General features: G+C 42.9%; 1 protein-coding gene across 1 annotated transcript in view; it reads right to left on the bottom strand.

Moving 5' to 3' along the window:
* mapk10 (mitogen-activated protein kinase 10) overlaps window positions 1-23,072 on the bottom strand; it is a 28,644-nt gene extending 5,572 nt beyond the window's left edge. Inside the window, exons 1-10 of the mRNA XM_056578739.1 lie at window positions 22,811-23,072; window positions 13,207-13,306; window positions 12,392-12,561; window positions 6,833-6,962; window positions 6,656-6,714; window positions 5,692-5,830; window positions 5,264-5,429; window positions 3,242-3,313; window positions 773-955; window positions 229-353 (exon numbers count right to left, since the gene is read on the bottom strand). Of these exons, the coding sequence (XP_056434714.1) occupies window positions 229-353; window positions 773-955; window positions 3,242-3,313; window positions 5,264-5,429; window positions 5,692-5,830; window positions 6,656-6,714; window positions 6,833-6,962; window positions 12,392-12,513 (996 nt within the window). The 5' untranslated portion in view covers window positions 12,514-12,561; window positions 13,207-13,306; window positions 22,811-23,072. The remainder of the gene's footprint in view (window positions 1-228; window positions 354-772; window positions 956-3,241; window positions 3,314-5,263; window positions 5,430-5,691; window positions 5,831-6,655; window positions 6,715-6,832; window positions 6,963-12,391; window positions 12,562-13,206; window positions 13,307-22,810) is intronic.
* Between the last annotated feature and the right edge of the window lie 1,555 nt (window positions 23,073-24,627).

Genomic DNA, 24,627 nt, shown 5'->3' with positions numbered 1-24,627 from the left:
AAGCTTAAGCGAGACATTTTAGTTCGGGAAACCTTTGGGATACAAACATATGACCACAAGGAGGAATGACCCCAAAAAATTAGATGCAAACGTCTTTTTTGTTGTTGTCATACTCTCAGTTCTCAGCATAGAGATGAAAAAACAATGCTGATGCTGTTGTATTCTGCCAACAATGAAGACCTGGCCAAGTCTGTTAGAGTGCGAGTACGAATCCCTCCTCCAACTCACCGCCTCCACCTCGGCTGGGTCGTACCACACGTTGATGTAGGGGTGCTGCAGGGCCTCGTCCACTGATATCCTCTTAGAGGGGTCTATGATCAGCATCTTGGACAGCAGGTCTCTGGCCTGACTGGCTGGGGGGCCAAGCACACACACACACAACCACACAGTTGAGGAGCGTATTCGCAAGAACGAGAGACAGATGGAAAGGGGATAAAGAGAGAGAGTGAGAGAGGACAGACAAACGGCAACAGCTTTGCAAAACAATGCATTACATCTTGACATATAACATCGATTATTTAGATTTTATGAATAAATGCAAATTCACACGAATCTGAAATGCTGTAGTTTATCCAAATACATTTAAAATCATTCATATCAATAACTGTGACAGGATCATGTTCCTCCTGGCCTTCTCAGCATAGAGGATGTAAAACACGACTCAATAAACAGATATGGATCTTGCATACATACAACAAGGGGCAATTCAATGTATTGAATTATTCAATGAAGTCTTCGTCTGGTTAGTGACCCCTATCCCACAGGGCCTTACCTTTGAGTTTGTTGTGCTCAGAGTCTGCCGGGAACAGGCAGTCTGGGAAGAGCTTGGGGAAGGTGAGGCCGGCGTACTTTGGCCGGTTCTCCACGTAGTTGCGGACCGTGGGCTGCAGCTTCTTCATGAACTCTGCTTGCGGCGTGCCCAGCTGCTCTATGACCTTGTTCCATTGGTCGATGTCTGATCAGGTGACCGCAGGTCAAGGGAAACTTTGGCTCTGTGCAACACCAGTGGTTAAACGGTCTACCGTCCCATCGTTTAACCACCCGTGGTAAAAGTCAATGAAAATGCTCCTTAAAGGTGAGATGTTTTTAAATGTAATAATCCCGGAAGGTCTAATATTGGTTAGCGATGAAAACCACTATGGTTGAGTTTATCTGAGGACCACATCTCTTGGTCAATAGACTTTAGTATGAACAAGTCTCTTGTGAGACAATCGGCCAGCAATGATTCATTCACTAATATAACTGGAATAGTCGGCTTACAGATTCAAATTAAAACAGGAAGCAGAATTCCCAGCACAAAGACATGTTTGTCACGCAGTCTTTAAGCTAAGAAAAAGCTCTTCAAAAGAACATAACATTGCCCAAAGTTGCCCTAACATTGGGATTTGTATTGCGAGGGCATTTATATTCATTGCCAAACCTTTGTTTATTTTATGTTTGTATCTACAATATGGTCAGGATCTACTTGTCCATTGTGCAATTTAAATAGGCAAATTCCTCAATTTCAATGCATATAAAGGGCACCCGTTTAAGACTAGACAGTAAAATCCAGGACTCGAATAACAATTCAAGTACCAAACTAATATATTAACACTTTGTTTAAAATGAAAATCGTCATCTTCTTCTAAACACAAACAAGTCTCTCTCTCTCTCTCTCTCTCTCTCTCTCTCTCTCTCTCCCTCTCTCCCTCTCTCTCTCTCTCTCTCTCTCTCTCTCTCTCTCTCTCTCTCTCTCTCTCTCTCTCTCTCTCTCTCTCTCTCTCTCTCCTCTCTCTCTCTCTCTCTCTCTCTCTCTCTCTCTCTCTCTCTCTCTCTCTCTCTCTCTCTCTCTCTCTCTCTCTCTCCACTTGTGTCTTTCCTACCACTTCCTCTGTTCTCACCGCTGGGTGCCAAAGTAGTCTGCAGCCTGCCAGCACCACAACAGAAGCCCCATTACATCACCCCGTCGGAATGCCACACGTCCACCTCTCTCTCTCTCTCTCTCTCTCTCTCTCTCTCTCTCTCTCTCTCTCTCGCTCTCCCATTGTCCACATTATGCGTCCACCATTCACACTGTCTCCATAGAAACACTTGTTCTCTTTATATATATTATGCTAAAATTTTCATCGGTGGTGGATTGGCGAGTTTCCATGAAACATTCATGTAGACTTGAGAGGTTGGTTTTTTCCCCTCATAGGTTTGTTTGAAAATGTACACATTTTTGGCAAGCCCTAGTTTCCTGAATGCGCTACTTATACTTACTACGCATTGGGTTACATTTAATCTGGCTTGTAGCTTAAAAAAACCTGGACGTATCTGTAGTCAATGCTGATCAACAGTGATTTCACTAATGTGGTCATTAAAATCACATCCTATAGCACAAATCAATTGATATATCCTACAAATATATATTTTTTGCCAGGTTGTACCTCTCTCTCTGTTTATAAGAATGACTCACTATTGACACACCCAAACCCCCCTCCCCACAAACTCACACCACCCAGCGAGCTGAGCTAAGCTAGTTTGTCAGTTACAGTGGGCAGAACCATGACTCTGAGATCCAGACTTCCGACAGCATTGGGTTCCCACTTGTAAGTTACCTCGGGGAGACAGAACCATGCCTGAGCATGTTTATTAGAGTCTTGTATGTAGCATGAGTTTGATTTATTCTGAAAGTCTCCCACCTACTAACTGGGAGCGGCTCAATCGAACACAATGCGTCTTTAACCATGACCAATATTACCAGAGCAACACTGGTATTTTGAAGATGTTTTGTTTTTAAACTTTTTAGACACGGTAGGCAGGACCATTAGTGGCAGTTTAATGTACATAAGACTTGAGCTATATGCTATAGGTTACAGGTCGCTAAAGGTTTCTGGGTTTAGGCTATAGGTTTCAGGTCACTAAAGGTCTAGCTATAGGCTATTGGGCTTGTACATAGCAACGTCACATAGCAATGACCACCTCGATTTTGGAAGCATAGGAGCCTTGGAATGTTAGTGGTTGTGTTGGTAGCATTGTTTGATTGGTCTTTTTGAAAATGTTGTTGTCATTGAAAGTACCACAGCATTTCCCCTTGGGAGACTTGGCAAAAAAAGTCTAGGTCATGTTATATTATGATGATTTAGGATTTTACAACTCCCTTGAGGTTGCTCCAAATGGTGGAGAATTGCCAACAAAACGTCCCATGATGCATTCTGACGTACAGGCCCCATAGGCTGTTGTGTAGCTCTATGCTAGCAGTAGCAGGGTAGAAGGATACGGTCAGTCCCAGGGAAAAGCACTGTGCCTCTTACCACCTCTCCAAAGATACAGCCCACTGACCACATGTCCACTGAACACACACGCACATAGACACACACACACACACACACACACACACACACACACACACACACACACACACACACACACACACACACACACACACACACACACACACACACACATAGACACACACATACACAGGCAGACACACATTTGATTACATGGAGGCACACGTACCATTTAAACTCATACATTCCCCAAAGGCATGTACGGAAATTATAGTCAACACACACTCATACACACAGACATCCTCTGCAACGTCAATGTACAAATTGGCTTGGCAGGGATCTCATGTTTCATTATTGTCCTCATTACCTCATCATCTATATCAGAACTCTAAAAGTTATGTGAACTTCTTTTGACGTTTTTGTGGCATTCTCACTTTCGTGTCCTTAAAATGTCAGCCGTTGGTGTCAGCCAAAATAATTCAATATTCACTATATATGTGCACAAACTCACAGTTCCATGAGCTGTTTTTATCGCCTGACAGACGTTACCATGGGGATAGAAAGTAATATGCTCAGCCTCCCAGTTGAGCTACACACTGTGCAAGATGTCAGTCATACTTTAATACAAATGTAATGTTATCTGCAGAGAGAATAAGGGATTAAAATGGCAGATTTGCCAGGTTAATAAACAGTTTGAAGCGTGTTAACAAAGAAATATCGGAGCATCAGCTGAAAACATAGTGGTGGTGGGTGCGGGTAGCATAAGCTAGTTTGGGTTAGCAGTTAAGGTCGCTATACAGCGCAGGATTAGATGAAAGGGGAGAGGGGAGTATACAGGTAATAGAAATGAACAAAAATGGAGAGCCACAAGAAACTAACAGTTAGGTCTCGTGTTTGAGAGTCAGTTAAAGGGTACGCCTATTTAAATTCGACCAACAATAAAGGGGAAATCAGAGGTGGCTGTTAACAACACAAAAAGCACACAATTTGTTCCAAATACCATCTAAGATCACATGCAACCTACTCTACAGGGGGGACACTTAACCACATGTGTGTAGACAAGTGTATCATTAATTTAATGTTACTATTAACAGTAGTTTATAGTAGTTATTGAATAACTGGGGCTAGTCATTTATTACTGCAAGAGGCCAAAAAAATTAAATATCTTCTAACGCGTACCATTGTGTTAAATTCCCCATATTTTACCACCATGTGGTTTGTTGATGAGCAATCATAAGCCATTTCCAATGATATCCATTTTGACATCAAAAGTAGGAGTATTCAGGTCCAGCCTTCAAGTCCACAATCAACTCCTTCCAGTGGGTCAAACTCTAATTTAGTGATATCACAAATGGACAGATCTTAGATTGGCTTGTGATGTCTCAAGATGTTGGGGAAATGAGAGAGCCTTTTAACTGAATCGAATACATCTGAGCATTAGACATAAGTATATTTTAGCACTAAACATGCACTGCTTTAAGGAAATAAATTACAAGGATACAGTCCCTGCCTGGGAAGAGTATTTTGTGGCGCACCATTTCTCCCATAATGCATCCCACTGACCATATGTCGACTGGATGTACGGAGGAGGTGAGTAGCAACAAGAGAGAAGAGACAAAACAGAGATAGATGTTAGTGTTTGATAGACCAAGAGAAGGAGCAGACAGCCATGATGAAGCTGTTATCACACGTTTACAATGAGTCAGTAAACATATCACCAGGACCAATTCAACTGGCATTCAGGTCAGTAAATGAATAGGTAAATAAATGAAGGTAATAGCCAGCAAATGATGAGAGAAAGAGAGAAGGATAAGCTCAGTATACATTTGATATACTATCAATATTTACTCCACATAGAATAAATACTCAATATTAAAATATTTCGGTACAAAACATTTTTAGGAGAGTAAAAATATTCTTTTGACTTTGATAATTTAGCTGAACTAACTGCAGGCCCGGTTTCCATTGGTTAGTGGCCTGTGAGTAGGGTATTGGGTGAAGTCTCTCACCGTTCTCCTTGTAGCCCATGCCCAGGATGACCTCTGGCGCTCTGTAGTATCTGGTCACCACGTAGGGGGTCATCATGAAGCTGGTGCCAGCTGTCCTGGCCAGGCCGAAATCCAAGATCTTCAGGGTGCAGTCTGACTTTACCACGATATTGCTTGGCTTCAGGTCCTGGGGAAAAGGGAAAACCTGGATTACAAACATACTCTATGCACCCAAGAAGCTCTAAACCTGAGGGTAGGTCCCCATAGGCGATGAATTGGTTTTAGCACCATGTGTGGGAATGATTTCTCTCTCTCTCTCTCTCTCTCTCTCTCTCTCTCTCTCTCTCTCTCTCTCTGCCATTTGTGATGTCACAAGTGGATAGATCCTAGTGAAAATAACATGTCAAGATAATCCATGTGAGATGAAGGTGTCAGGCGGGTCAATTTACCCTGTGGATGATGCCGGCGGCATGCAGGTGCTTGATGCCACAGAGCATCTGGTAGAGCAGGTAGGACATCCTCTCGTGGTCCAGCTCCATCTGGATCACCTGGCACAGGTTGGCATCCATTAGCTCCATCACGAGATACCTGGTAACCGTGGGAACCGACAGGTGGGACCGTGACCGTGAGTTCATGTGACCGAGCTGGTACAACGAGTACACACGTTAATGCGGTACAATGTGACTGCACTGCACTGTGCTGTGGAAAAACCATCACAGTCAAACATAGTGTGTTGCTGTGATCATGACCGGATGCCCGGCACCTCACATGACCGCCGGCAGGTGACTCACTAGCCAGCATCTCTTACAACACCATGGACATAATCCGGGATCCTACTATGTGGTAGCAGAACTTCTAGGGGGAGATGGTGCAGAACCTGGGCCGAAACCAGGAACTGGAAACTAGGCCTTGTTTCCTGTTTAGTTTCTACCAAAGTGATCTCAATTGTGTATCTTCAGTGGCGTATCTATCTTTTCTTCAGTGGTCAGTCTATTCTGCATTGATTTGCAAAGCTTTAAAGACTGCTGTATACAGTTCACTACTGCTGGTTGCTACAGTTTGTGTTCACCAATGAGGTGAACAGATCCCTTCCTCCAGCAATGTGTGGTCGAAATAAGTAAGAAGCAAAAGAAACAGACCCGCCCTGTTCTTCAGATCGGAGCTCGTCTGCATTCAGACTGCAGATGCTAATCTAGTGTCTTATTTGTGAGACCATGGATATAGCAAATTTTTAAACAAAAATGTAATTGTACTGTTTAGCTTGTTGTGCTACCACTGTATCTGCCAATTTTGGTGGATACAATCATGATCATTACCATTATCATTTATTTCTTGTAAACAAATGATAGATGTTAAATGCTAACTTAAGCATTTCCACATTGAGGAAATGCATAAAAAATATAGTGTACTTACACATCTTGGAATTCCTCTAATGATTTCTGTGGTGTGAAAACATTTAATAAACTGATGATCTGCAAAAGGAAAGAAAAAACACACAGTTGAACACAGATCTTGACCAACATGACACAGCATTCTCCCCTTTATTGTCTTTAAATATATAAAACAAGGCATGCTCTAATAATTCCTCACGTTTTTGTGGTTGACACATTTCATGAGCACTAGTTCCCGGTACGCCCTCTTAGAGTGCGTCTGGTTCTGGAACGGTCTGCTCAGCTTTTTGATGGCCACATTTCTGTCCAGGACCGCATCGTAGCCCGCGCTGCAGGAAGCAACACAGAAACACAGGGTTGCAATCAATATGTTTATGATATGAATGACAATTACCAGGGAAAAATGACCACCTGCTGTTAGTTCTTGGATCTGATTCAGAATCAGAAAAACTTTCATCTTGACTATTGCAACAACCCCACCCCACGCACACACACACGCATGTATGCATGTGCACACACACGAACGCACACTCGCACAGACACAAACAACTCTATACAAGTAGTTTAGATAAGCAAACGCTCTGAAATATTAATGACTCAGGATTACAGGTCAGACGAGCAGTTGATTGCGTGTGAAAGTGACATTTTGTCAATTTGTGAGGCTCCTGGCACATAGCCCGTGGTGGGACTGTTACTGTGGGAGTTACTGCAACAGTGGAAGTGATGGACCAGCGGATGAGCAAGCCAGCTGGACCATATAACGGTTCCAAATAGGATTTTGGCAGTAGATAAGGAATAGATAAGCTGAAGGCTTTGTACTGTCCATCAACAGTGACAGAAAATGGTTGAGGCCCCATCAAAATGGGCTCACATTAATAAACATAAAAACATCAACAACTCACAAAACAACCAGTTGGGAACAGAGTTGTGTTGAGGATGCTAATTGAGTGGTAGCGCAGGAATAAAATACATGGTTCTCTATTTACCGTATATCGTTTTTAACCACTAATCATAATATAAAACTGAGCAATGTGTTTCTGTTTCTGTGTTTCCAGTAGATATCTCTTCCATGCAGATACAGTATCTATGGCATTTCTTTTGGCTGGTTGCAGCCAGGGCAGGGAGGGACCCAGACCCAGACAACACACAGCATCCTGTAGATAGACCCATTGTCTCCGCTCTAGGATCCTGGAGCCCGTGAGGTCATAGGGTCGAAGCCCTGACCGCCCTTAGCCGATGGAAAACAGAACCATTTGGCTGAGTACCGCATACAATGGGAATATCAAATCATCAATTCTGAAATAACCTGACCTAGACGATGGACTAGTTCCAATTTATTATCTATTATATGTTGTGTCTTATGAGATACGTCTTCTGCCTGTGGTGCAATAAGAGAGACGTTTCCATCTTTAAGATGAGACTTATTGTTTCCCCCCTTATTTAAAAGGTTGTAAACGATTAATTAAGCCAGATCCTTTAACTCATATAAAACAGTTTAGGGCTTTTTATTGCATGCAATTTTTCTTTTTTTTATGTGTCGGAATAAAATTACACTTATCACTCATTTGGGCATTTATGCATGCACACACGCATGCACGCGCACACATAAGAGCAATATATAAAACAGTTGTTTAGGTAATGAAATGAGCAGCGTGTTACATTCACTAACCGCCTCATGAACAACACATGTCGTTCATAAACTTCATGATAAGTAGTCTTATCAAAAGCATAATGCTTCCCATGAGTGTAAGAATCTTCGGAGAAATTCTTAACACTTAATAAAACCGCAGAACAGATGCCTTGTTAAAATGAGCAGCTCTGCACTCGCACAAAAACAACATTTTAAGGATTATTTTATTGAGAATACTGAACATTTAAATATAGATGGAAAATAACTGAAGAAATGTAAAAACAAAGTGATGATGACCTTGTTGAACTTAAGCAAGGTAACATTGAACAAGTGTGTCCCCGCATATGGATTTTTCTTCGTTGCTATGGAAGCACGAGAGACTTCAGCACAAATGGAGTGGAAATGCAGGAGGAGGAAAACTAGCAGATGAATAGAGAACGTACTTCGCCATTGTTCATGTTGCCTTTGTTTCCCCATGAATCATTCCCATCTCAGACGCCCCACATACTGCAAGCCGGAGACACTCGATGAAAAATGTCCTCATGACTCATGACAACATAATGTTAAATTAAAGTAATATGGTGGCCTTGCTTGCTCAACCATTTAGTGTGGTAGCCATGCACAGGGCCGTGGCACCAAATCCTGGGCCCTATATACAAGAGGTACTGATGCCCCCCCCCCCCCCCCCCCGAATTCCCCCTACCAGCCCCCTGTGCTGAATTGTTGACGGGGGGGGTTAGAGAACAATTGTTGACGGGGGGGGGGGGGGGGGGGGGGGGGGGGGAGGGGGAGACGTAGCCGTGTGCGACTCCTAACACTATGGGCTGGTGGATAATTTAAAATATATATATATATTTTTTTTTTATTGCCATGGGCTCTGCCTTGGGCCCCCCCAGGACTGCCTCACTTTCCCCCGCAGTCCGTCGGCCCTGGCCATGCATAATATATTCGATGTATCATACAGTATGTAGTGCACCAGGTTTGATTCTGACTTTCAACCCACTTTTATATCTCTCTCCAAACTTCTTTCCATAATTCACACGGACCATTTAAAGAATATATATAATAATAATAATAATAATAAATGAAATTTATATAGCGCTTAATATGGTACTCTAAGACGCTTTATATATATATTTATATATAGCTGTATAATAGTGTATGTATAAAGATCCAGTTCTTGCAACCAGCAAAATGCTAACAATCGAAGTGCTACTGCCAACAATTCTAACCAAAAACCTCCTTCATACACTTTGCCATTACAATTATAAACTCACTATTCTAAATAATTATTCTCTCCTCTTCTCCGCTATGCGCTAATGTCCTCTAGAGAGTGTCGCCGGCCTCGTCTCAGTGTGTGTTAGCGGTCCGCTACACGGTAGGAGCAGGCTGTGTGCTGGCGTCTGCCCTGTCCTCTGACTGTATAGGGTGTGCAGGCCTGTGTGCTGTGGTGCCATGGTAACAGCGGCAGCCTTCTGACTCTGACGAAAGTGTTTGAACCATGTGTGGGGGAGGATGGGGATGGGAGTGGGGGGGGGGGGGGGGGGGGGGGGAGGTAAGTCATCTCCTCCCTGGCTCAGTGAAGGATGATGTCATGATGTCATCTATCTCAACGACCTCATGCTGTGCGTGCATCGTCGACGCAGAGATCACGGTTAAGTCCTCGCCGGAAGCAGACCGTAGTGATCAGGCAGGCGGGTGTGGTGTCCAAGCTGTTCCAGTGATATGCTGGTGTGTGTGCTCATGGCTTCACTGCATCGTCAACAGCCACCACAACGTCGACTCCTCGTTACATAAGAGGCACAGAGAGTGAGAGGATGAGCCTCCTTATTTTTGTCTTCGTTTTTGTTCCTTCTTTTGTCTCGACACTGCGAGTATGTTGGGTATATTTTGTGTGAGTGTATTCACGTGTGTGTGTGCGTGTTGTAGAGGGCGGGTGCGGCTCCACACCACGGGTTTCCTTTACTTATTCATCGTCACTCCAACCCTTATTTATACCTTAACCTAACTATACGTGTAACGTTAACAGGGGGCACTGATAACCCTTGACGCAGGTCTTTGTAGAAATCCCAGGCACCACAAGGAAGGGTATCCAGTAAGGTGTGCAGGCTAAAAAGGTTAAATAAAAGAAGTAACAGTGATAAAAAGCATGGTTGTTTGTAAGACGGTAACTTGAAACGGAATGACATTGTGGCGCCAGTTATAAACGTCAGGAACTCATAAATAAATAATATGATATTATATTTTCATATATATCACAATAATACTAGTGATCATTACACTGTGTGTGTGTGTGTGTGTGTGTGTGTGTGTGTGTGTGTGTGTGTGTGTGTGTGTGTGTGTGTGTGTGTGTGTGTGTGTGTGTGTGTGTGTGTGTGTGTGTGTGTGTGTGTGTGCGTGCGTGGATGGGGATATAGTTTGCCCTTTCAGTGGCTACATGTGAAAATGTTCAACTAAAATATACTCCACTGAGGAGTAAAACCAGATATCCATGAAATAAAATCCAACAGATTAAATGACATTCCCTTTTTTTTGGTTTCAGACCGAGTAACTTCAGCGTCTCCATTCGATCGACTGTCCTTTACACTCCAACGATGGCTTTACAAACGACCTCTAAACAATCCACATGAATCCCCCTATTTACCACAGATATTTCTAATATTCTGTCACATAATCTCCTAGACACGCCAAATTCACTGCGTACTCGGTCATCATCCGCAATCAGGCAGCTGGCTGTTATCCTCAGTAGGGTGGGGTTAATATGGGTTTATAGCGGCGGCGATAACACCATCACCATCTGACAGGGGTGGAGCGGAACAAAAGGGCAGGGCCAGGGGGGAGCCCAGCACAGCGGGTCCGCTCCTCTGGTCCTCCCCGCCCCGCCACCCTGCTGCCCACACGCAAGCCCCCTGAACCAGCTCACCCATCTGGGGCGTGGGCTGGGCCGCCGGGCCAGGGTCTACCCTCTACGGCTCTGTGTGCACGATCGCTTTGGAATAGGACCAGTGAAGGGGTGAGGGATGTGGAGGAGGAGGAGGAGGAGGAGGAGGAGGAGGAGGGAGACAATGAATAAGCTGGTCTTGAAGAGGCTTGTTCAATTCAAGTGCCATTGATTTTGTTTGAAATAAGGCTCTGCTGCTGCACCCCTCATATTTATAGCAGGACTCAAGTGAGATTACCCATGTCCCTTGTTCATGTTGAATTGTTTTGAATTAAATGTAGTGATGTGGAGACTAATACCTTAACCCTCTTAAACCACAATTTAAAAGTAGGACATAATGGGGACTATGACTAGCATGGCTACAACTAAACATTATGAATTCCAAACCATAACGAGGTGCCGTCATGATTTTGAGGAATAATTAAAAACAAACAGAGATCACAAACAGATTGTCCCTGTGCAGTCAACGACCATCTTTGAATTTTGTATTTAGATGTTAGGAGGTTGACAATATGTACAGCATTTGCCACTGCAATCCAAAGCATTTATTCACTGTGCCTAGTTCCTTATGGTCAACTCAAACAGGTTCTTTCTTAAATGTATTTCTTACAGCTTGTAACATGCACAGTCATCATCTTTTCTCTCTCTCTCTCTCTCTCTCTCTCTCTCTCTCTCTCTCTCTCTCTCTCTCTCTCTCTCTCTCTCTCTCTCTCTCTCTCTCTCTCTCTCTCTCTCTCTCTCTCTCTCTCTCTCTCTCTCTCTGTCTACACACACATACATATAACATGCTCTAACACAAGAGACCTCTTATACATGTGCAGCCCACATGTAGACCTTGGATGTGCTATTACTGACTCATGCATTTTTATTTCCCATTCGTGAATCCAACTAAGTTGCTGTCATGCAGTCACACCCTTTAATTATGCAACCTTGCAATTCAACTACTGCACAAACCATAATCATATGTATATCTTTAGAGATTCTATATATATTTAAATCCAATCTATCCATCCCTGTAGCCTTCTCATTGTTATTTTCAAACGTGCATTTGTTTTTTATCTCTGAACATTTGCTCACACAAGCAATGAGATACCGTCCTTCTGCATTTGTACTTAGGCGTAGAAAGTTTTGAACATTTTGAATGAATGAAAAAAATGACCCGGTGTTGACAACCAGGAAGTGCTTACCATACGATGCCCTGGGCCCCAGAGCCAATGGGCTTGAGATTCTGGTAGCGCTTTAGGACTGTGAAGGTAGAGTCTCCCACTTCCACGCTGTAGAACTGGTTGTCCACTTTGCTTTTACTCATGTTGTAATGCTTGCCGATATATGACACATCCACTTGTTTTCCAAAACCCTGTGCGTGGTGGGAAGGGGGAGAGCAGTCAGTGACCATGAAGAGGACGTTTGTGTTTACGTTAAAGCAAGAATACATTGCATGGCATAGGCTTGATAACTCATTATCAGTTGAAAGATTCATTCATGAGTATTGTTGACATTGCTTAACAAATGACATGTCTATTTCTTATGTCATTGGATGTGTTGGCATCCATTGCTTGTCATAGGTTAAGTACCGGTAGATACATATACAATTGGAAATTAATTGTTATTTGTCAATAATCTCTCATAGTTGCAGTTCTTTGCATTACATTCATAATATGGTCTATAGATTCAAAATACTACTGATAATAACAATATTAATAATCACAATTATGAAAGGGCAATCAATCAGCATGCCAATTATCACCTTTGTCATAATAATCTTATTATGTATGGTAACATTTCTCTTAATGAAGATTACTTCAGTTCTGGGGGATACAGACGAGACAACAGTACAGTAACAGTTGTTTAAATCAAATGTTTAAAACGTGTTGTAAACATTTGATGCAGACTAGTTTGTTGTGCTGTAAACATGCACAGCAAAACGTTTTTTGGGACTAATCTGACCCTAAGCACAGAAACAAGACAGTGACGGGAACATGGAACAGAATGGGTACTGTACCTTATTTTTACCTGTAAGGAACACACACCTGACAAAAAGCTATCTTCACATCCAGGATGGGTTGGCTGCAGTTGTATAAGAAATGTCTGCTCATAAATACCTGGAGGACACGAGCAGAGGAGAGGGGAGAAGGCAGAGGAAAGAACGGGATTAGTAGGAGTCTAATGTAAAAGAAGTAGGGTACAAGTTTACATACATATTTCACACGCGGAAAGATTCATACGCATGCTACAAATAATTTTATTACGGAAAATGTAGAATCAACCTCAATAAAATGCAAAATACCCTGAATAGGTCAGATAACAAGACACACAGTTATTATTATCTAAGGCTAATATATTGATTATTGTATGATTGAAAGTATGAAAAACTGAGAGTCCATCTCCTAACATAACCTCATTAAATGACTAGCACTCCTGGCTGGAGATGCAATTCTCATCGCCACCTGCCCTCTAATAATAATAATTGAGCTCAGTCACTAATCCCAAGGGAGTGGGTGATTTTAAGACAGAAATGTAGGACGGAAAGAAGGTTTTCAGTTTGCCCTATTTTAGAGTGACTCTTCCATTCAGCTTTTTACTGCAGTGTCATGGTGGAAAATTGACCGGGGGTTCGGCTATATTAGGCCTAATGTGTGTCTAACGCTGCATATAATGCTGCATAATACATCACACACTAAAACCTGTTATCTCCAATTGCAAAAACAATTTGTGCAGTTTGAAGCACCTTTCCGCTCAATTTAATGCAATCTCAAATTTGTTTAAATTGAAAAGAAGTATAGCAAGACAGAGCCAGTAAGGGATGTGGATCAGGCCGGCAATGGTGAACATTGTAGATGCAAATCTGTGTTTTTGTGTGGCTATAATTAAAAAAGATATGATTCAGTTTTTTAATGACCAAACGCCAAGTTAATGATATGACAGTCTCATCATATAAATATATTAATAATAAAACAATTATGTCAGCACAAGACAAATATGTCACCCTGCGAAAGCCATAGTTTATATTGTGTTCTAAACCGTAGAATTTAACACTATTTCCAAGACATGGCATCAAGAATAGAATGTCTACTTCACATTTAAATTGGATACTAGGTCGCCTTCACGCCTAACTCAATGAGCATCAATTTGCAGATCTTTTGACGGCAAATAAGATACATGGATGTTGACTGAACATACCATAATCCCAAGGCCTGTGTCAATGCTCAGTAAAGATCTTCCGGCCAATGGAACCCTCAGTTTAAGTTACTCACTGGACTGCAGACAAAATGTTACTTCCTAGCTAATTCTGGGACGGTTATTTACTGTCCATTGTCCCTGTTAAATAAATTACTAAATAAATAATGCTGCTTAAACTGATCTGCTTTCCAACACGACAGAAACCATCACATTCTACTGCATCATTGCATCATAAGCCATAAACATATGATTGTCGTAATATCCCGTAACGTCTCACAATCCATACATGTGAAACCTCAGTTTCGGTTTCAAGAACAGACTGCAAATAGGATAGTTTGTACCTGGACTATAAAAATACAAGTTATATACAACAGCACATGTTTACATAATGTAACACAAGCCCAACAGCCAAAAGTACATGCGACGATGAAGGAGGACATACAAACAATATAAGGAAGCTACACAGCCACGGCTGGGAGACATTGCCTTGGCCGGTTTCCTTGGCAACACACACGCCCTTTTGTTTCATCACGATCAGAATGAAGGTACTGGCCTGCTAGTCTCCCAGTCGACTCTCACTCCTCTCCACTTGGATTTCCAATAACTATCTGGCATATCATAACTTTAATAAGCAAGCGCAGACTCCCAAGCCCTGTCCTGGCACAATAGAAGAGGGAAAATGTATTATAATATAATAAATGGGTAGTCTTCAGCCAGTAGGATTACTACATCAAGAAAGAAGAGGTCTAGTAGATGCTGTCAGTATGCCCTTACCAAAGCCTGGAACGATTTCACAAGTAGGGAATAGCAAATATCATCCTGCATACATTATATTGTAAAACCATTATTCAATCTTGTGTGAACATTATATGAATTACTATTCAAACCATATTTTGTGAACGAATAGATGTTGTGGTTATTATTTCAACACGGATAAGGTGCATGATGATGATTATTGTAAAGGTAGCTATGCCTTTGCATTACCCAACCAAATATAAATACAATAGTTTCAAAAGTATGGCATGTATTGTTTGAAAATGACTATTCGCTCCATATTTAGTACGCTATAAGGGTCAATTTTTATATATTCTTAATAGTTTTAATGGGATTCCCGGAAATGGGTTTCATTAATTCACCTGATTAATACAAGATGCTGTATTAGTGATGCATTGTACATGTTAATACTCAAATACCTCATCAGAGGAGACACCACAGTAGACCCATTATAGCAGACGCACACACAAACACACACACACACAAACAGAGACACACACACACACACACGCATTCACACACACACACACACACACACACACACATACACACGTACACAACCACACACACACACAAAGATACACACACACAACCCCACACACACAGACACACACACACACACACACACGCACACACAGGCACTATCACTCACCTTTCTTTAACATTCACACACAAAACACGAAAGTGACACCACAATGCAGTTATGAGTCTCTGCGACAAGGACACAAACAGACACACAGTGACACACACACACACACACACACACACACACACACACACACGCACACCTTGAAAGAACGCTTGGTCACTTGAGAGATGCATCAAGGTGGCACTGGCCTCATGAGAGAGTAAAGACGCCCGAGGGGGAAAACCAGCAGAGGTTGATCTGGAAACAAGATGGACGCCCTTTTCCTTTTGAAGTGAAATCCTTTTTCGAGCCTGCAATTGTCTTTGAAGTTATTCAACAATTTTACTAAGGGGATGAAAATAAATCCCTTGTTGCTTTTCTGTTGGAGTGTGTGTGTGGGTGCGTGTGTGTGTGTGTGTGTGTGTGTGTGTGTGTGTGTGTGTGTGTGTGTGTGTGTGTGTGTGTGTGTGTGTGTGTGTGTGTGTGTGTGTGTGTGTGTGTGTGTGTGTGTGTGTGTGTGTGTGTGTGTTCTAGTTTATTGGAAATCTGTAGCCTACGTGATCTGATAAAGTTGTTTGTTTCCTCTCTCATAGCAAGACATCAGCTTTCTGTGCCGAAAAAACTCATGAACAAACATAGGGACTGTGTTGTTATTATTATTATGGTTTGTAGTTATTTTACCGTCTTGATGCATAATAGCACAACAGCCTCAACCGAAACAAAGTGAATACAAATACCAATATGATGACATAAATCAGAGCTAATCTAGAACTGACTTTGATTGATTGTGTGTCTTCATACATCTGTGTCATTATATCTGTGTGTGCATCTGTATTTGTATCATATTTGCATCTCAACATCTGTCTATTTGTACATGTGTCTATCTGAGTGGCTTAATTCATGTGTGCCTGTAAGTCTGTTACTCAGTGTAGAGCTTAGTCAGTCCGCCTGCTCTTCTGTGTGTCTTACTGTTTATCTTTGTGTGTCTTCAGGATCGCTTGCCATTCCTCCCTACTGTTGCTGGTCCTTAATATTCACAGGCTGTTCCAGGTTCTGTGGAGACGCCGGGGCGGGGGGGGAGGAGGGGGGCATGGGAACTGGGCAGGGCTTCTCTGACACACTGGACAATAGTCCATGCAAATGCACTCTAATCATTCTGCCTTTGGTCAATGTTGTGTCCCATTGTTGGGTTTCCCCTGATGATGACAATGATGAGGATTACTAATGCCTGATTAATTTAATCTTTATATATAATATCATTGAGATTGACTCAGACTGTCACTATGCAGATACAGATAGTGGGTCTCTTGAGGGTTAACTCCAAAGTAAAAGTCTTTCAAATCTCGCCGTAGCTGAAGGAAATAATCCAAAACAAGAAATTGACATTGCTCATAATAAAGATGCCTTCCTATACATATAACTTAAGCTTACAATATCCCTTCAGACATTTATTCAACGTTTAAAAACACATCCTTTTATTATGGGAAAACAGTGTAATGCGAGGCAATTCAGGAGCAGTTGTGATCACACAACTGGGACTCGCTCAAATGTAATGTATAACATATTACCCTAAACACCCAAGTCAGACACAATATAATCACCGAAACACCAAACCCTACATAAAAGCTTAGCCAGGGGCCCCATTTAATCTAAATGTCCCCTGAAGGCCAGTTTAACTCCAGGATGAGGGCCCTGGTAGACACAGTATTCCAAAGGCTTATTCTGTGACAGGTTATCCCATAAAAGGATGTTATCACATACAAAACAATTGACAGAAACCAATGAAGTGCCACCTCTTTAAGATGGTCCACAGAAAAGCAATATCTACCTCTCATCAATCATCATTTCATCTGTTGAAGCCGGGATTCATTCTCGGGCAATTCAGGCCTCCATTTACTCTAAGGATCTTTGTGTCATGTGAATGTCGCAGCATAACAAGTGATTCCGACTATTCACCGGGAAGCTGAATGAACACTGTTCTCTCCCTGATCACAGCCTTTGGTTCTGTACACCGGTGGGATCCAGCAGCAGCCTCCCATGAACAGTCCCTGTCCCATCCTCCCCTTGTGAATGCCTTTATGTGACACCCCTGCATTCACAATGCTCTACAACGCGCCCATGGTTAACCAATTTATGTTTCCCCTTTGTCCCTCCCCCCCAGCCATCTACCTATCCATCCATCATCCATACATCCCCCTGTCGCACCATACTTCCCTCCGTCCATCTAACCATCTATTCATCCATCAAATCATCCAGAATCCATCCAGAATTCATCCCTCTGGATATCCATTCATCCGTCCATCCACCATCCATGCCGCCTTCCATCCCTCCCTTCATCCATCCATCCATTCATCCATCCATCCCTTCTGCAAGCCAGTCATCCCTGTTCCCAGCCTGCCCCCTCTCCCCCCCTCCCTCCCTCCCCCCCCCCCCCCCCCCCCCCCCCCCCCCCCCCCCCCCCCCCCGCTCCTGGTCTTTACCGGCAGCTCCACGGTGATTGCTCGGTTTAGCAGCCTCAGCCTCTCCTGCAGTACGCGCCGTTGCTTAAGTGTGCAGCCTGAGCCAAACACACGCCCAAGCAGAGCCCTCGCACGGGCCTGCAGCTCGCAGCCCTCCCCCCCCCCCCCCCCCCCCCCCCCCCCCCCCTCTGGGACGGCCTCGGCTCCGCAGGCCCCAGCCAGGAAAAACAAGTCGACGCTCCACCCTCCACCACCGCTGTAGAGACGGTGCCGCTGCGGAGAGGCTACGGAGAATCAGGGCTCTCCGGCGATTATTTATTGATGTTATTGTTTGTACAGCGGAGCCCAGCCTCTCGGTCTGCGTGTCGTTGTTCTTTGGTCAGGAACACGCCCCCCGTCGTTTAAAGGCTAAACTGTAGAGAGGCCGGCATCTGACGCTGCAGATTCTCCGGAGTAGATTGGTGTTAATAAGGACGCATAGCCTTCTGTACTTAATGAGCGTGAAGCGCAGTCAGCAGTACCCTGCAGAGAGCAGCCCGCCCGGCTGTTCCGCCCCGTCCAGCTTTGCGTCAAAACTCGACGATAATCCGATTCAATCCTTATGCAGAATGTACATAAGGTATCGATAAACAAAGGCACCACGATCCATCCACCCAGACGTCCACCCTCTGACTAATTGTTGCTTCCTTCTTGCCAAAGATTTGTTCTAAACACTTTGTCCTAATTCATAGCCCATTTCAACACATCCAATTATGTACATAATACTGAATGTCTTCTTTCTCCTCTGAAGTCATGGAAACGCTAGCGAGCACAGGGACAAGAGTGACACTCCTGAGAAGGCTTGTTGGAATCTCACTCCCTTTGAATATCAATCTTACTTCATTTATATACTTCCAAATCGAAATATCACTGTCTCTTAACTATTGATCTGTTGTAGAGTGTTGATCATGACATGTCTTTGATTCCCAATTCAGAGCAAGTAGAAATTGAGAACTATCAACACTATATTGGAGCATTTCAACCCAAACCAGCTTCAGGGACATGGCAGCGCCACTTGTCTGGCTATTCTTTTTTCACTCAATCCACAAGGCACTGCTGGGTTTACCCATAACAAGCATGATTTGAACCTTGGACATTCAAAACTAAGTGCAACAATATATTCATGCTGTTTTATATTGTGAATGAATATATTGCGAAGGTAAAACCACATGAAAACAGCAGGATCCTAAATGAATGCAATAGACATCCATACTATGGTACAAACCACAGGAAATGATAAGTATTTCCCTCTTATATTCTCAAGAACTGTTGGTAAAGCTAGAAAGAGCTATAAAAGATAGCGGTGTATGTCCATTGATAGTATTCATTTAACCTCATGGATAGTACGTGTCTTCTACACGCTTCCCGCAGTTATTTCCTCAATGCCTCGATTTCCATCTTTTCTCAAATAAAAGTCAGCCTGACAGGTATTGCAATGAGTTCTGAGGCAATACTGAAGTGCATTCATAATTTGTAGCCAGTTCCCAATAGGGACCACACAGTAACTCAGCATCACTATTGAGGAGCATGTTTGTCATTATGTGTGGTGCCATCATGCAGGTTCCATACATAATGTCTGTGGAACAACATATTTGGTGGAAGCAGTCAAGTGTTAAAGGGCCCCTGTTCCACCACCAGGTGTGAGGTGGTTTGGCCTGCCATTTTCAGATCGATTCTTTTGTGACATCACAAGTGGGAGTTCCGACTCTGATAAGCGATGGAGAAGACAACGCCAGCCTGCCAGTTGGTCCAGTACACCAGGGATGAGACTGTATACCTGATATAAAGTTGGGGGCTTTATACATACGCTAGCGCATTTAAACAAACACATTCTGTTGTTCCAGTTCCTCCATGCTTCAACTGCGGCTCGTTTCCCTAAAGAATCCTTTGTGGAACGACCAATTAACATAGGTAATCATTAACTTAACCATTAAGAGAGGAGAAGGCCATAATTGGGTAATAATTAGCATCCACAGCTCCTGTTTACATAAAGATCCCCCTGAAAGCGGATCTGCTGTGTGTGTGTCTTGTCATAACAAACTACAATGTGTGCCTTGCAGCAGGGTGGCTGAACATCACACCTAGCAGGATAACAGCTGAAGAGCTGAGGCACCTAACCCTCTTGGTAAACAGCAAAACTAACAGATTCAGTCCTGCTGCATCACACATTCTATATTTTTGTCCCAACAATATTCATCCAGCCACGATGAATTAGGTATGAGTTATTTAGTTGTATATTGTTCTCAAATGGAAACTCTAGTCCTGAAATATAGTTCAATGGCTGTATCTAATGTTAGGCTACAGTTGCCTGAACAGACACTGGGATGGGAATTTGATTTCACAGTAGCAGCAGTCTTGGAAGCTCTCTATAACATAATAAAAGAAACGGTCAATAACATGCTTTAAATATCCCTATATACTGCATTGAATTCTACAATGTAGCATATTGTGCAGTTCCATTGGAGTTAACCTCTGCTCATTCATATAACCCAATCTGTTGACTGATTTCCTCCGGCACAAAATACTGCATTACTGTGACATAACAGAGGTGACAATTATTGCAACAAATACATTTAGGTTTAGCAAGGAAAATACCTTCAGATAAATAGTAGTGATTATAGATGTGATCTAAACCTATGTTAACCTTGCCTCGTTACAATTTATCATAATATTAGTATAAACGTCATGAAGATAACAATGATGATGACATCATGAGAATAACCGTGGGGATGAGGAAGATGAATGAACTTCAACAGAATTCTTGAATATATAGATTTACTAACTGTATCCATATAATATAAAAAGCTTTATAAATGGTTAAGTATGCTCTTTGCAGCATTTTAACAGGCACGGTCTCCTGCTTATGAATAATTTAGTACACAAGGTCACAATTCTGAAGCCCTGTTCTTCTCCCCGAATGGACTTTCTGTGCCATCGCAGGAGCTTCTCACGGTTTACCGGCGTCCCGGTATGGGTGATCGTTTGGAACTAAGAGCTTGGGGCTCACTTCAAGTTTAAACTAGAGCGATCTGCTGAAGAGGAAGTATCTAAGAAACATTTGGGCGCATGCCAAATCCCAATGAATGGATTGTAATGGGTATTTTCCGTTCAATCAGCAATCCAGGAGAATCTTACATGATGTTTTAAATTAAGCCTATGTGGAGCAGAAATATATATTTATCCTTAATATTTGCAGCAATATTTCCCGAAGTGATTTGAGATTAAACAAACGTAGTCCTACATCTAGAGGATGAGAGACTCGCGGAGGACTGCGTGTTTACGTATTCTGTACCATCCCGTCTGCAGCAAAACTTGGACCTCATCCGAAAGGGACGTCCTCTTCCTCCTCCTCCTCCTCTTCCTCCCCCTCCTCCTCCTCCACCCTTCCCGCAGGTTTGGCCTGCTAACATCTCCTTATCAATAATGCACAAGTTGCACCCCTGCCACACTATTTAGACATAGAAAACATCCAAAGGGTTCATCAAATGTAGGCGGATTTCTGTGTCGAGACAAGCTTCCTGACGTGATGGAAACTGGACATCCTTGCCTCCAAGTAAACAAATCGTGACTTGTGTTCAGGCTTTTTTCTTCTTCTTAACATTTATCCTTCAGAAACGATCACTCTGAAGTAGGACAGAACAGCTCGTTAAAGACACAAGGCTGCAGCAGGTGACTTGCATCCCAAGAGGAAGGATGAGTTGAAAGGCAAAAAAAAAAGGCACATTACGCAACGCTAGGACTTATTAGAGATATAGCAGACCGCTAAAATTATTCGTGTGTGCGTGCCCATCCGTGTTTGCTCGTGCGTGTGTGGGTGTGTGCGTGTGTTTTGGGAGCTGCTTGTGTTTTGAACGTCATCCAGGCGTCCATTTGCACCACTCCTACTCTGATATGTTCTAACCTCAGCACCGTCAGCCATCATTCCAGATCACCGTGCTCAGAGCCCGGGCGTCAGCACCGACTCTCACTCCACAACACGCTCTTTGAGGAGCCGCTAAAACATCATCATAATAACACGGCAGCACGTGTTGTACATTCCTAAAACCACCGGGGCAACAGCACCATAACATGTTATTCTGTGTCATGATGTACACGCACACCAGAATGATGCAAAGCCCATTGCCATGATAACGACGTTAAATCGAGCAACAATAATGCGGTATCACCCCCCCCCCTTTTTTTTGATAATTCAGTGTATCCTGGATTGAGGAGCGCTCGGGACGCAGTGATGCATTTGATGCTCCGTGATGGATCCTTATAGTCGTTGTTGAACAAGAGGTCGCTTCATTAAGGCACACACACAAACACAGAGTCGCCTATGGTATCAGGGATATTCTCGCTTTTTTTTTCTTTTATCCTCCACCCTTCTTCCACATTTGCATCGCGATCAGTGGACTTCATTAACCTTCGTTTCCGATCCATACTCATCACCCCACCCTCCTGCTCCCATCATCAGCAGCAGCCTCCCCGCATCGCGTCCATCCCGTCCGCGGTGCAGGGGCTGCCGTTCCCCATCCCAGACCTACCATTCCGTGCCAGCTGATGACGGTCCGATCCGAGTCCGGGAACAGTCCTGGTCCAGTCCTGCTCAAAAAATTCCGACTGGAAACATCGTTATACTCTCTTTTCCCTCTACGGTGACCTTGCTTGGAATGACGGGTGAAAGGCTGCTGATGGGAAAAGCGCGACAACAATACAAAAATAAATCTCACAAAACAATCGTGGCGTTGAGCAACAGAAAAAAACGGATGCTGAATCACTCCTCGTTCACCGGCTGGCAAGCATCGTTCTGCGTGCTGCAAGATGCTGCTGCTGCCTGTGAAACATTGTGGACCTACCAACACGCGCACACATACACACGCACGCACAAAAGCAAGGGTGGGTGATGAGAGGAAGAAGAAAAAAAAACGGAGAGGGTTAGGGAAACATGTCGCTATAGCAACTAAAACGGAGCACATGTGACGTCAAAGCGCGGAGAGAGAGGGATGGGGCTCAATCGCGGGAAGGGAGGGCTGCGAGGTGGGAGGCTATGTCTCTCCCAACCCCCCTGAGTCTCTCTCTCTCTCTCTCTCTCTCTCTCTCTCTCTCTCTCTCTCTCTCTCTCTCTCTCTCTCTCTCTCTCTCCGGCTGGACCCAAAGTAATACTATTGATAATATGAATTATTTAACATAATTACATTAAATAAAAAGTGCATGCATGCAAGCATATGTTGCCCTGCTATTCGATTAGGCAACTCTTTATTTGGAGATTTAGTAATTATATCAATGAGTCAAATATATAACATTGCTTCATGACACATATACAGTAGGCCTATAGGCACAGCACGTGGAATAAAATATTTTAGTTTTTACTCTTTCTGACTTACTTTGTGTTTGTTGACTTCTCCGACCCACCTCTCATTCAGCAGTCAGTAATCAGTCGTTCAGGAATAATCCAATGCTTTTGATTTCCTCTTTTGTAGGAACCATGGGAACCAAGTCCCATTAATGCATTCTAATTGAACCGGTATTAAGAGGCAGCGTAAATACAATTGTTCGATTCAATTCAACAGTTTTACAAACATAAATGTTGTGCAATTTGTTTTAGTGAAATAATATTTGATCTATGTGCTTCACCCTCGCTACTCCACACACACACACACAACACACACACACACACACACACACACACACACACACACACACACTTTATAATTATAATCTTGAAAATATATAATCCTTAACTAGTCTTAGATCACACTTTTCAATACAATTCACTTATTAAAATGCAATTCTGTAAGCTTCATCCCCTCACACGAATGAGTATCTTCGGTAGAATATCTCCACAACGAAACAGGAAATAAGGTGAACCCCACCCCTTTCTGTTTCTGGTTTCCGGCCCAGGTTTTGGGCGGGATGTTTCAAATAAGGGAATAAGAGAGATAAATTATGATTATTTTATTTTCTATTCTTGGATACATACCATACACACATACATTACCTGTATTTTACAATTTATACTTTTTCAAAGTAGATTAAACAATTTACTTTGCTGTGAAATATATAGACTAAAAGTGTATTTTTTAATGTATTCTAAATATATATATATATATACATATTCAAATCTCGTCTCCATATTAATTGAATGCCAAAAAGTTGCAGTCTTATATATTTGTAGGCCCATTGCATGTGCATACATCTAACATCCACCAGATGTCATGACCTCGCGAGAAACGGACTGGCTGCTGTCTGACCACGGGCTGTTTTATGGCACCGCGCGAGGAAGGAAGTACTCCACTGCGAATTGTTTCCTGACTGCTCAAGCGGCCCGCCTGTTTCCATAACGCCAAAAGTGCTCTGATGT

The sequence above is a fragment of the Gadus chalcogrammus genome, chromosome 19, assembly GCF_026213295.1.
Source record: "Gadus chalcogrammus isolate NIFS_2021 chromosome 19, NIFS_Gcha_1.0, whole genome shotgun sequence".
NCBI classification, from domain to species: domain Eukaryota; kingdom Metazoa; phylum Chordata; class Actinopteri; order Gadiformes; family Gadidae; genus Gadus; species Gadus chalcogrammus.
This window is presented reverse-complemented; position numbering and strand designations above follow the sequence as displayed.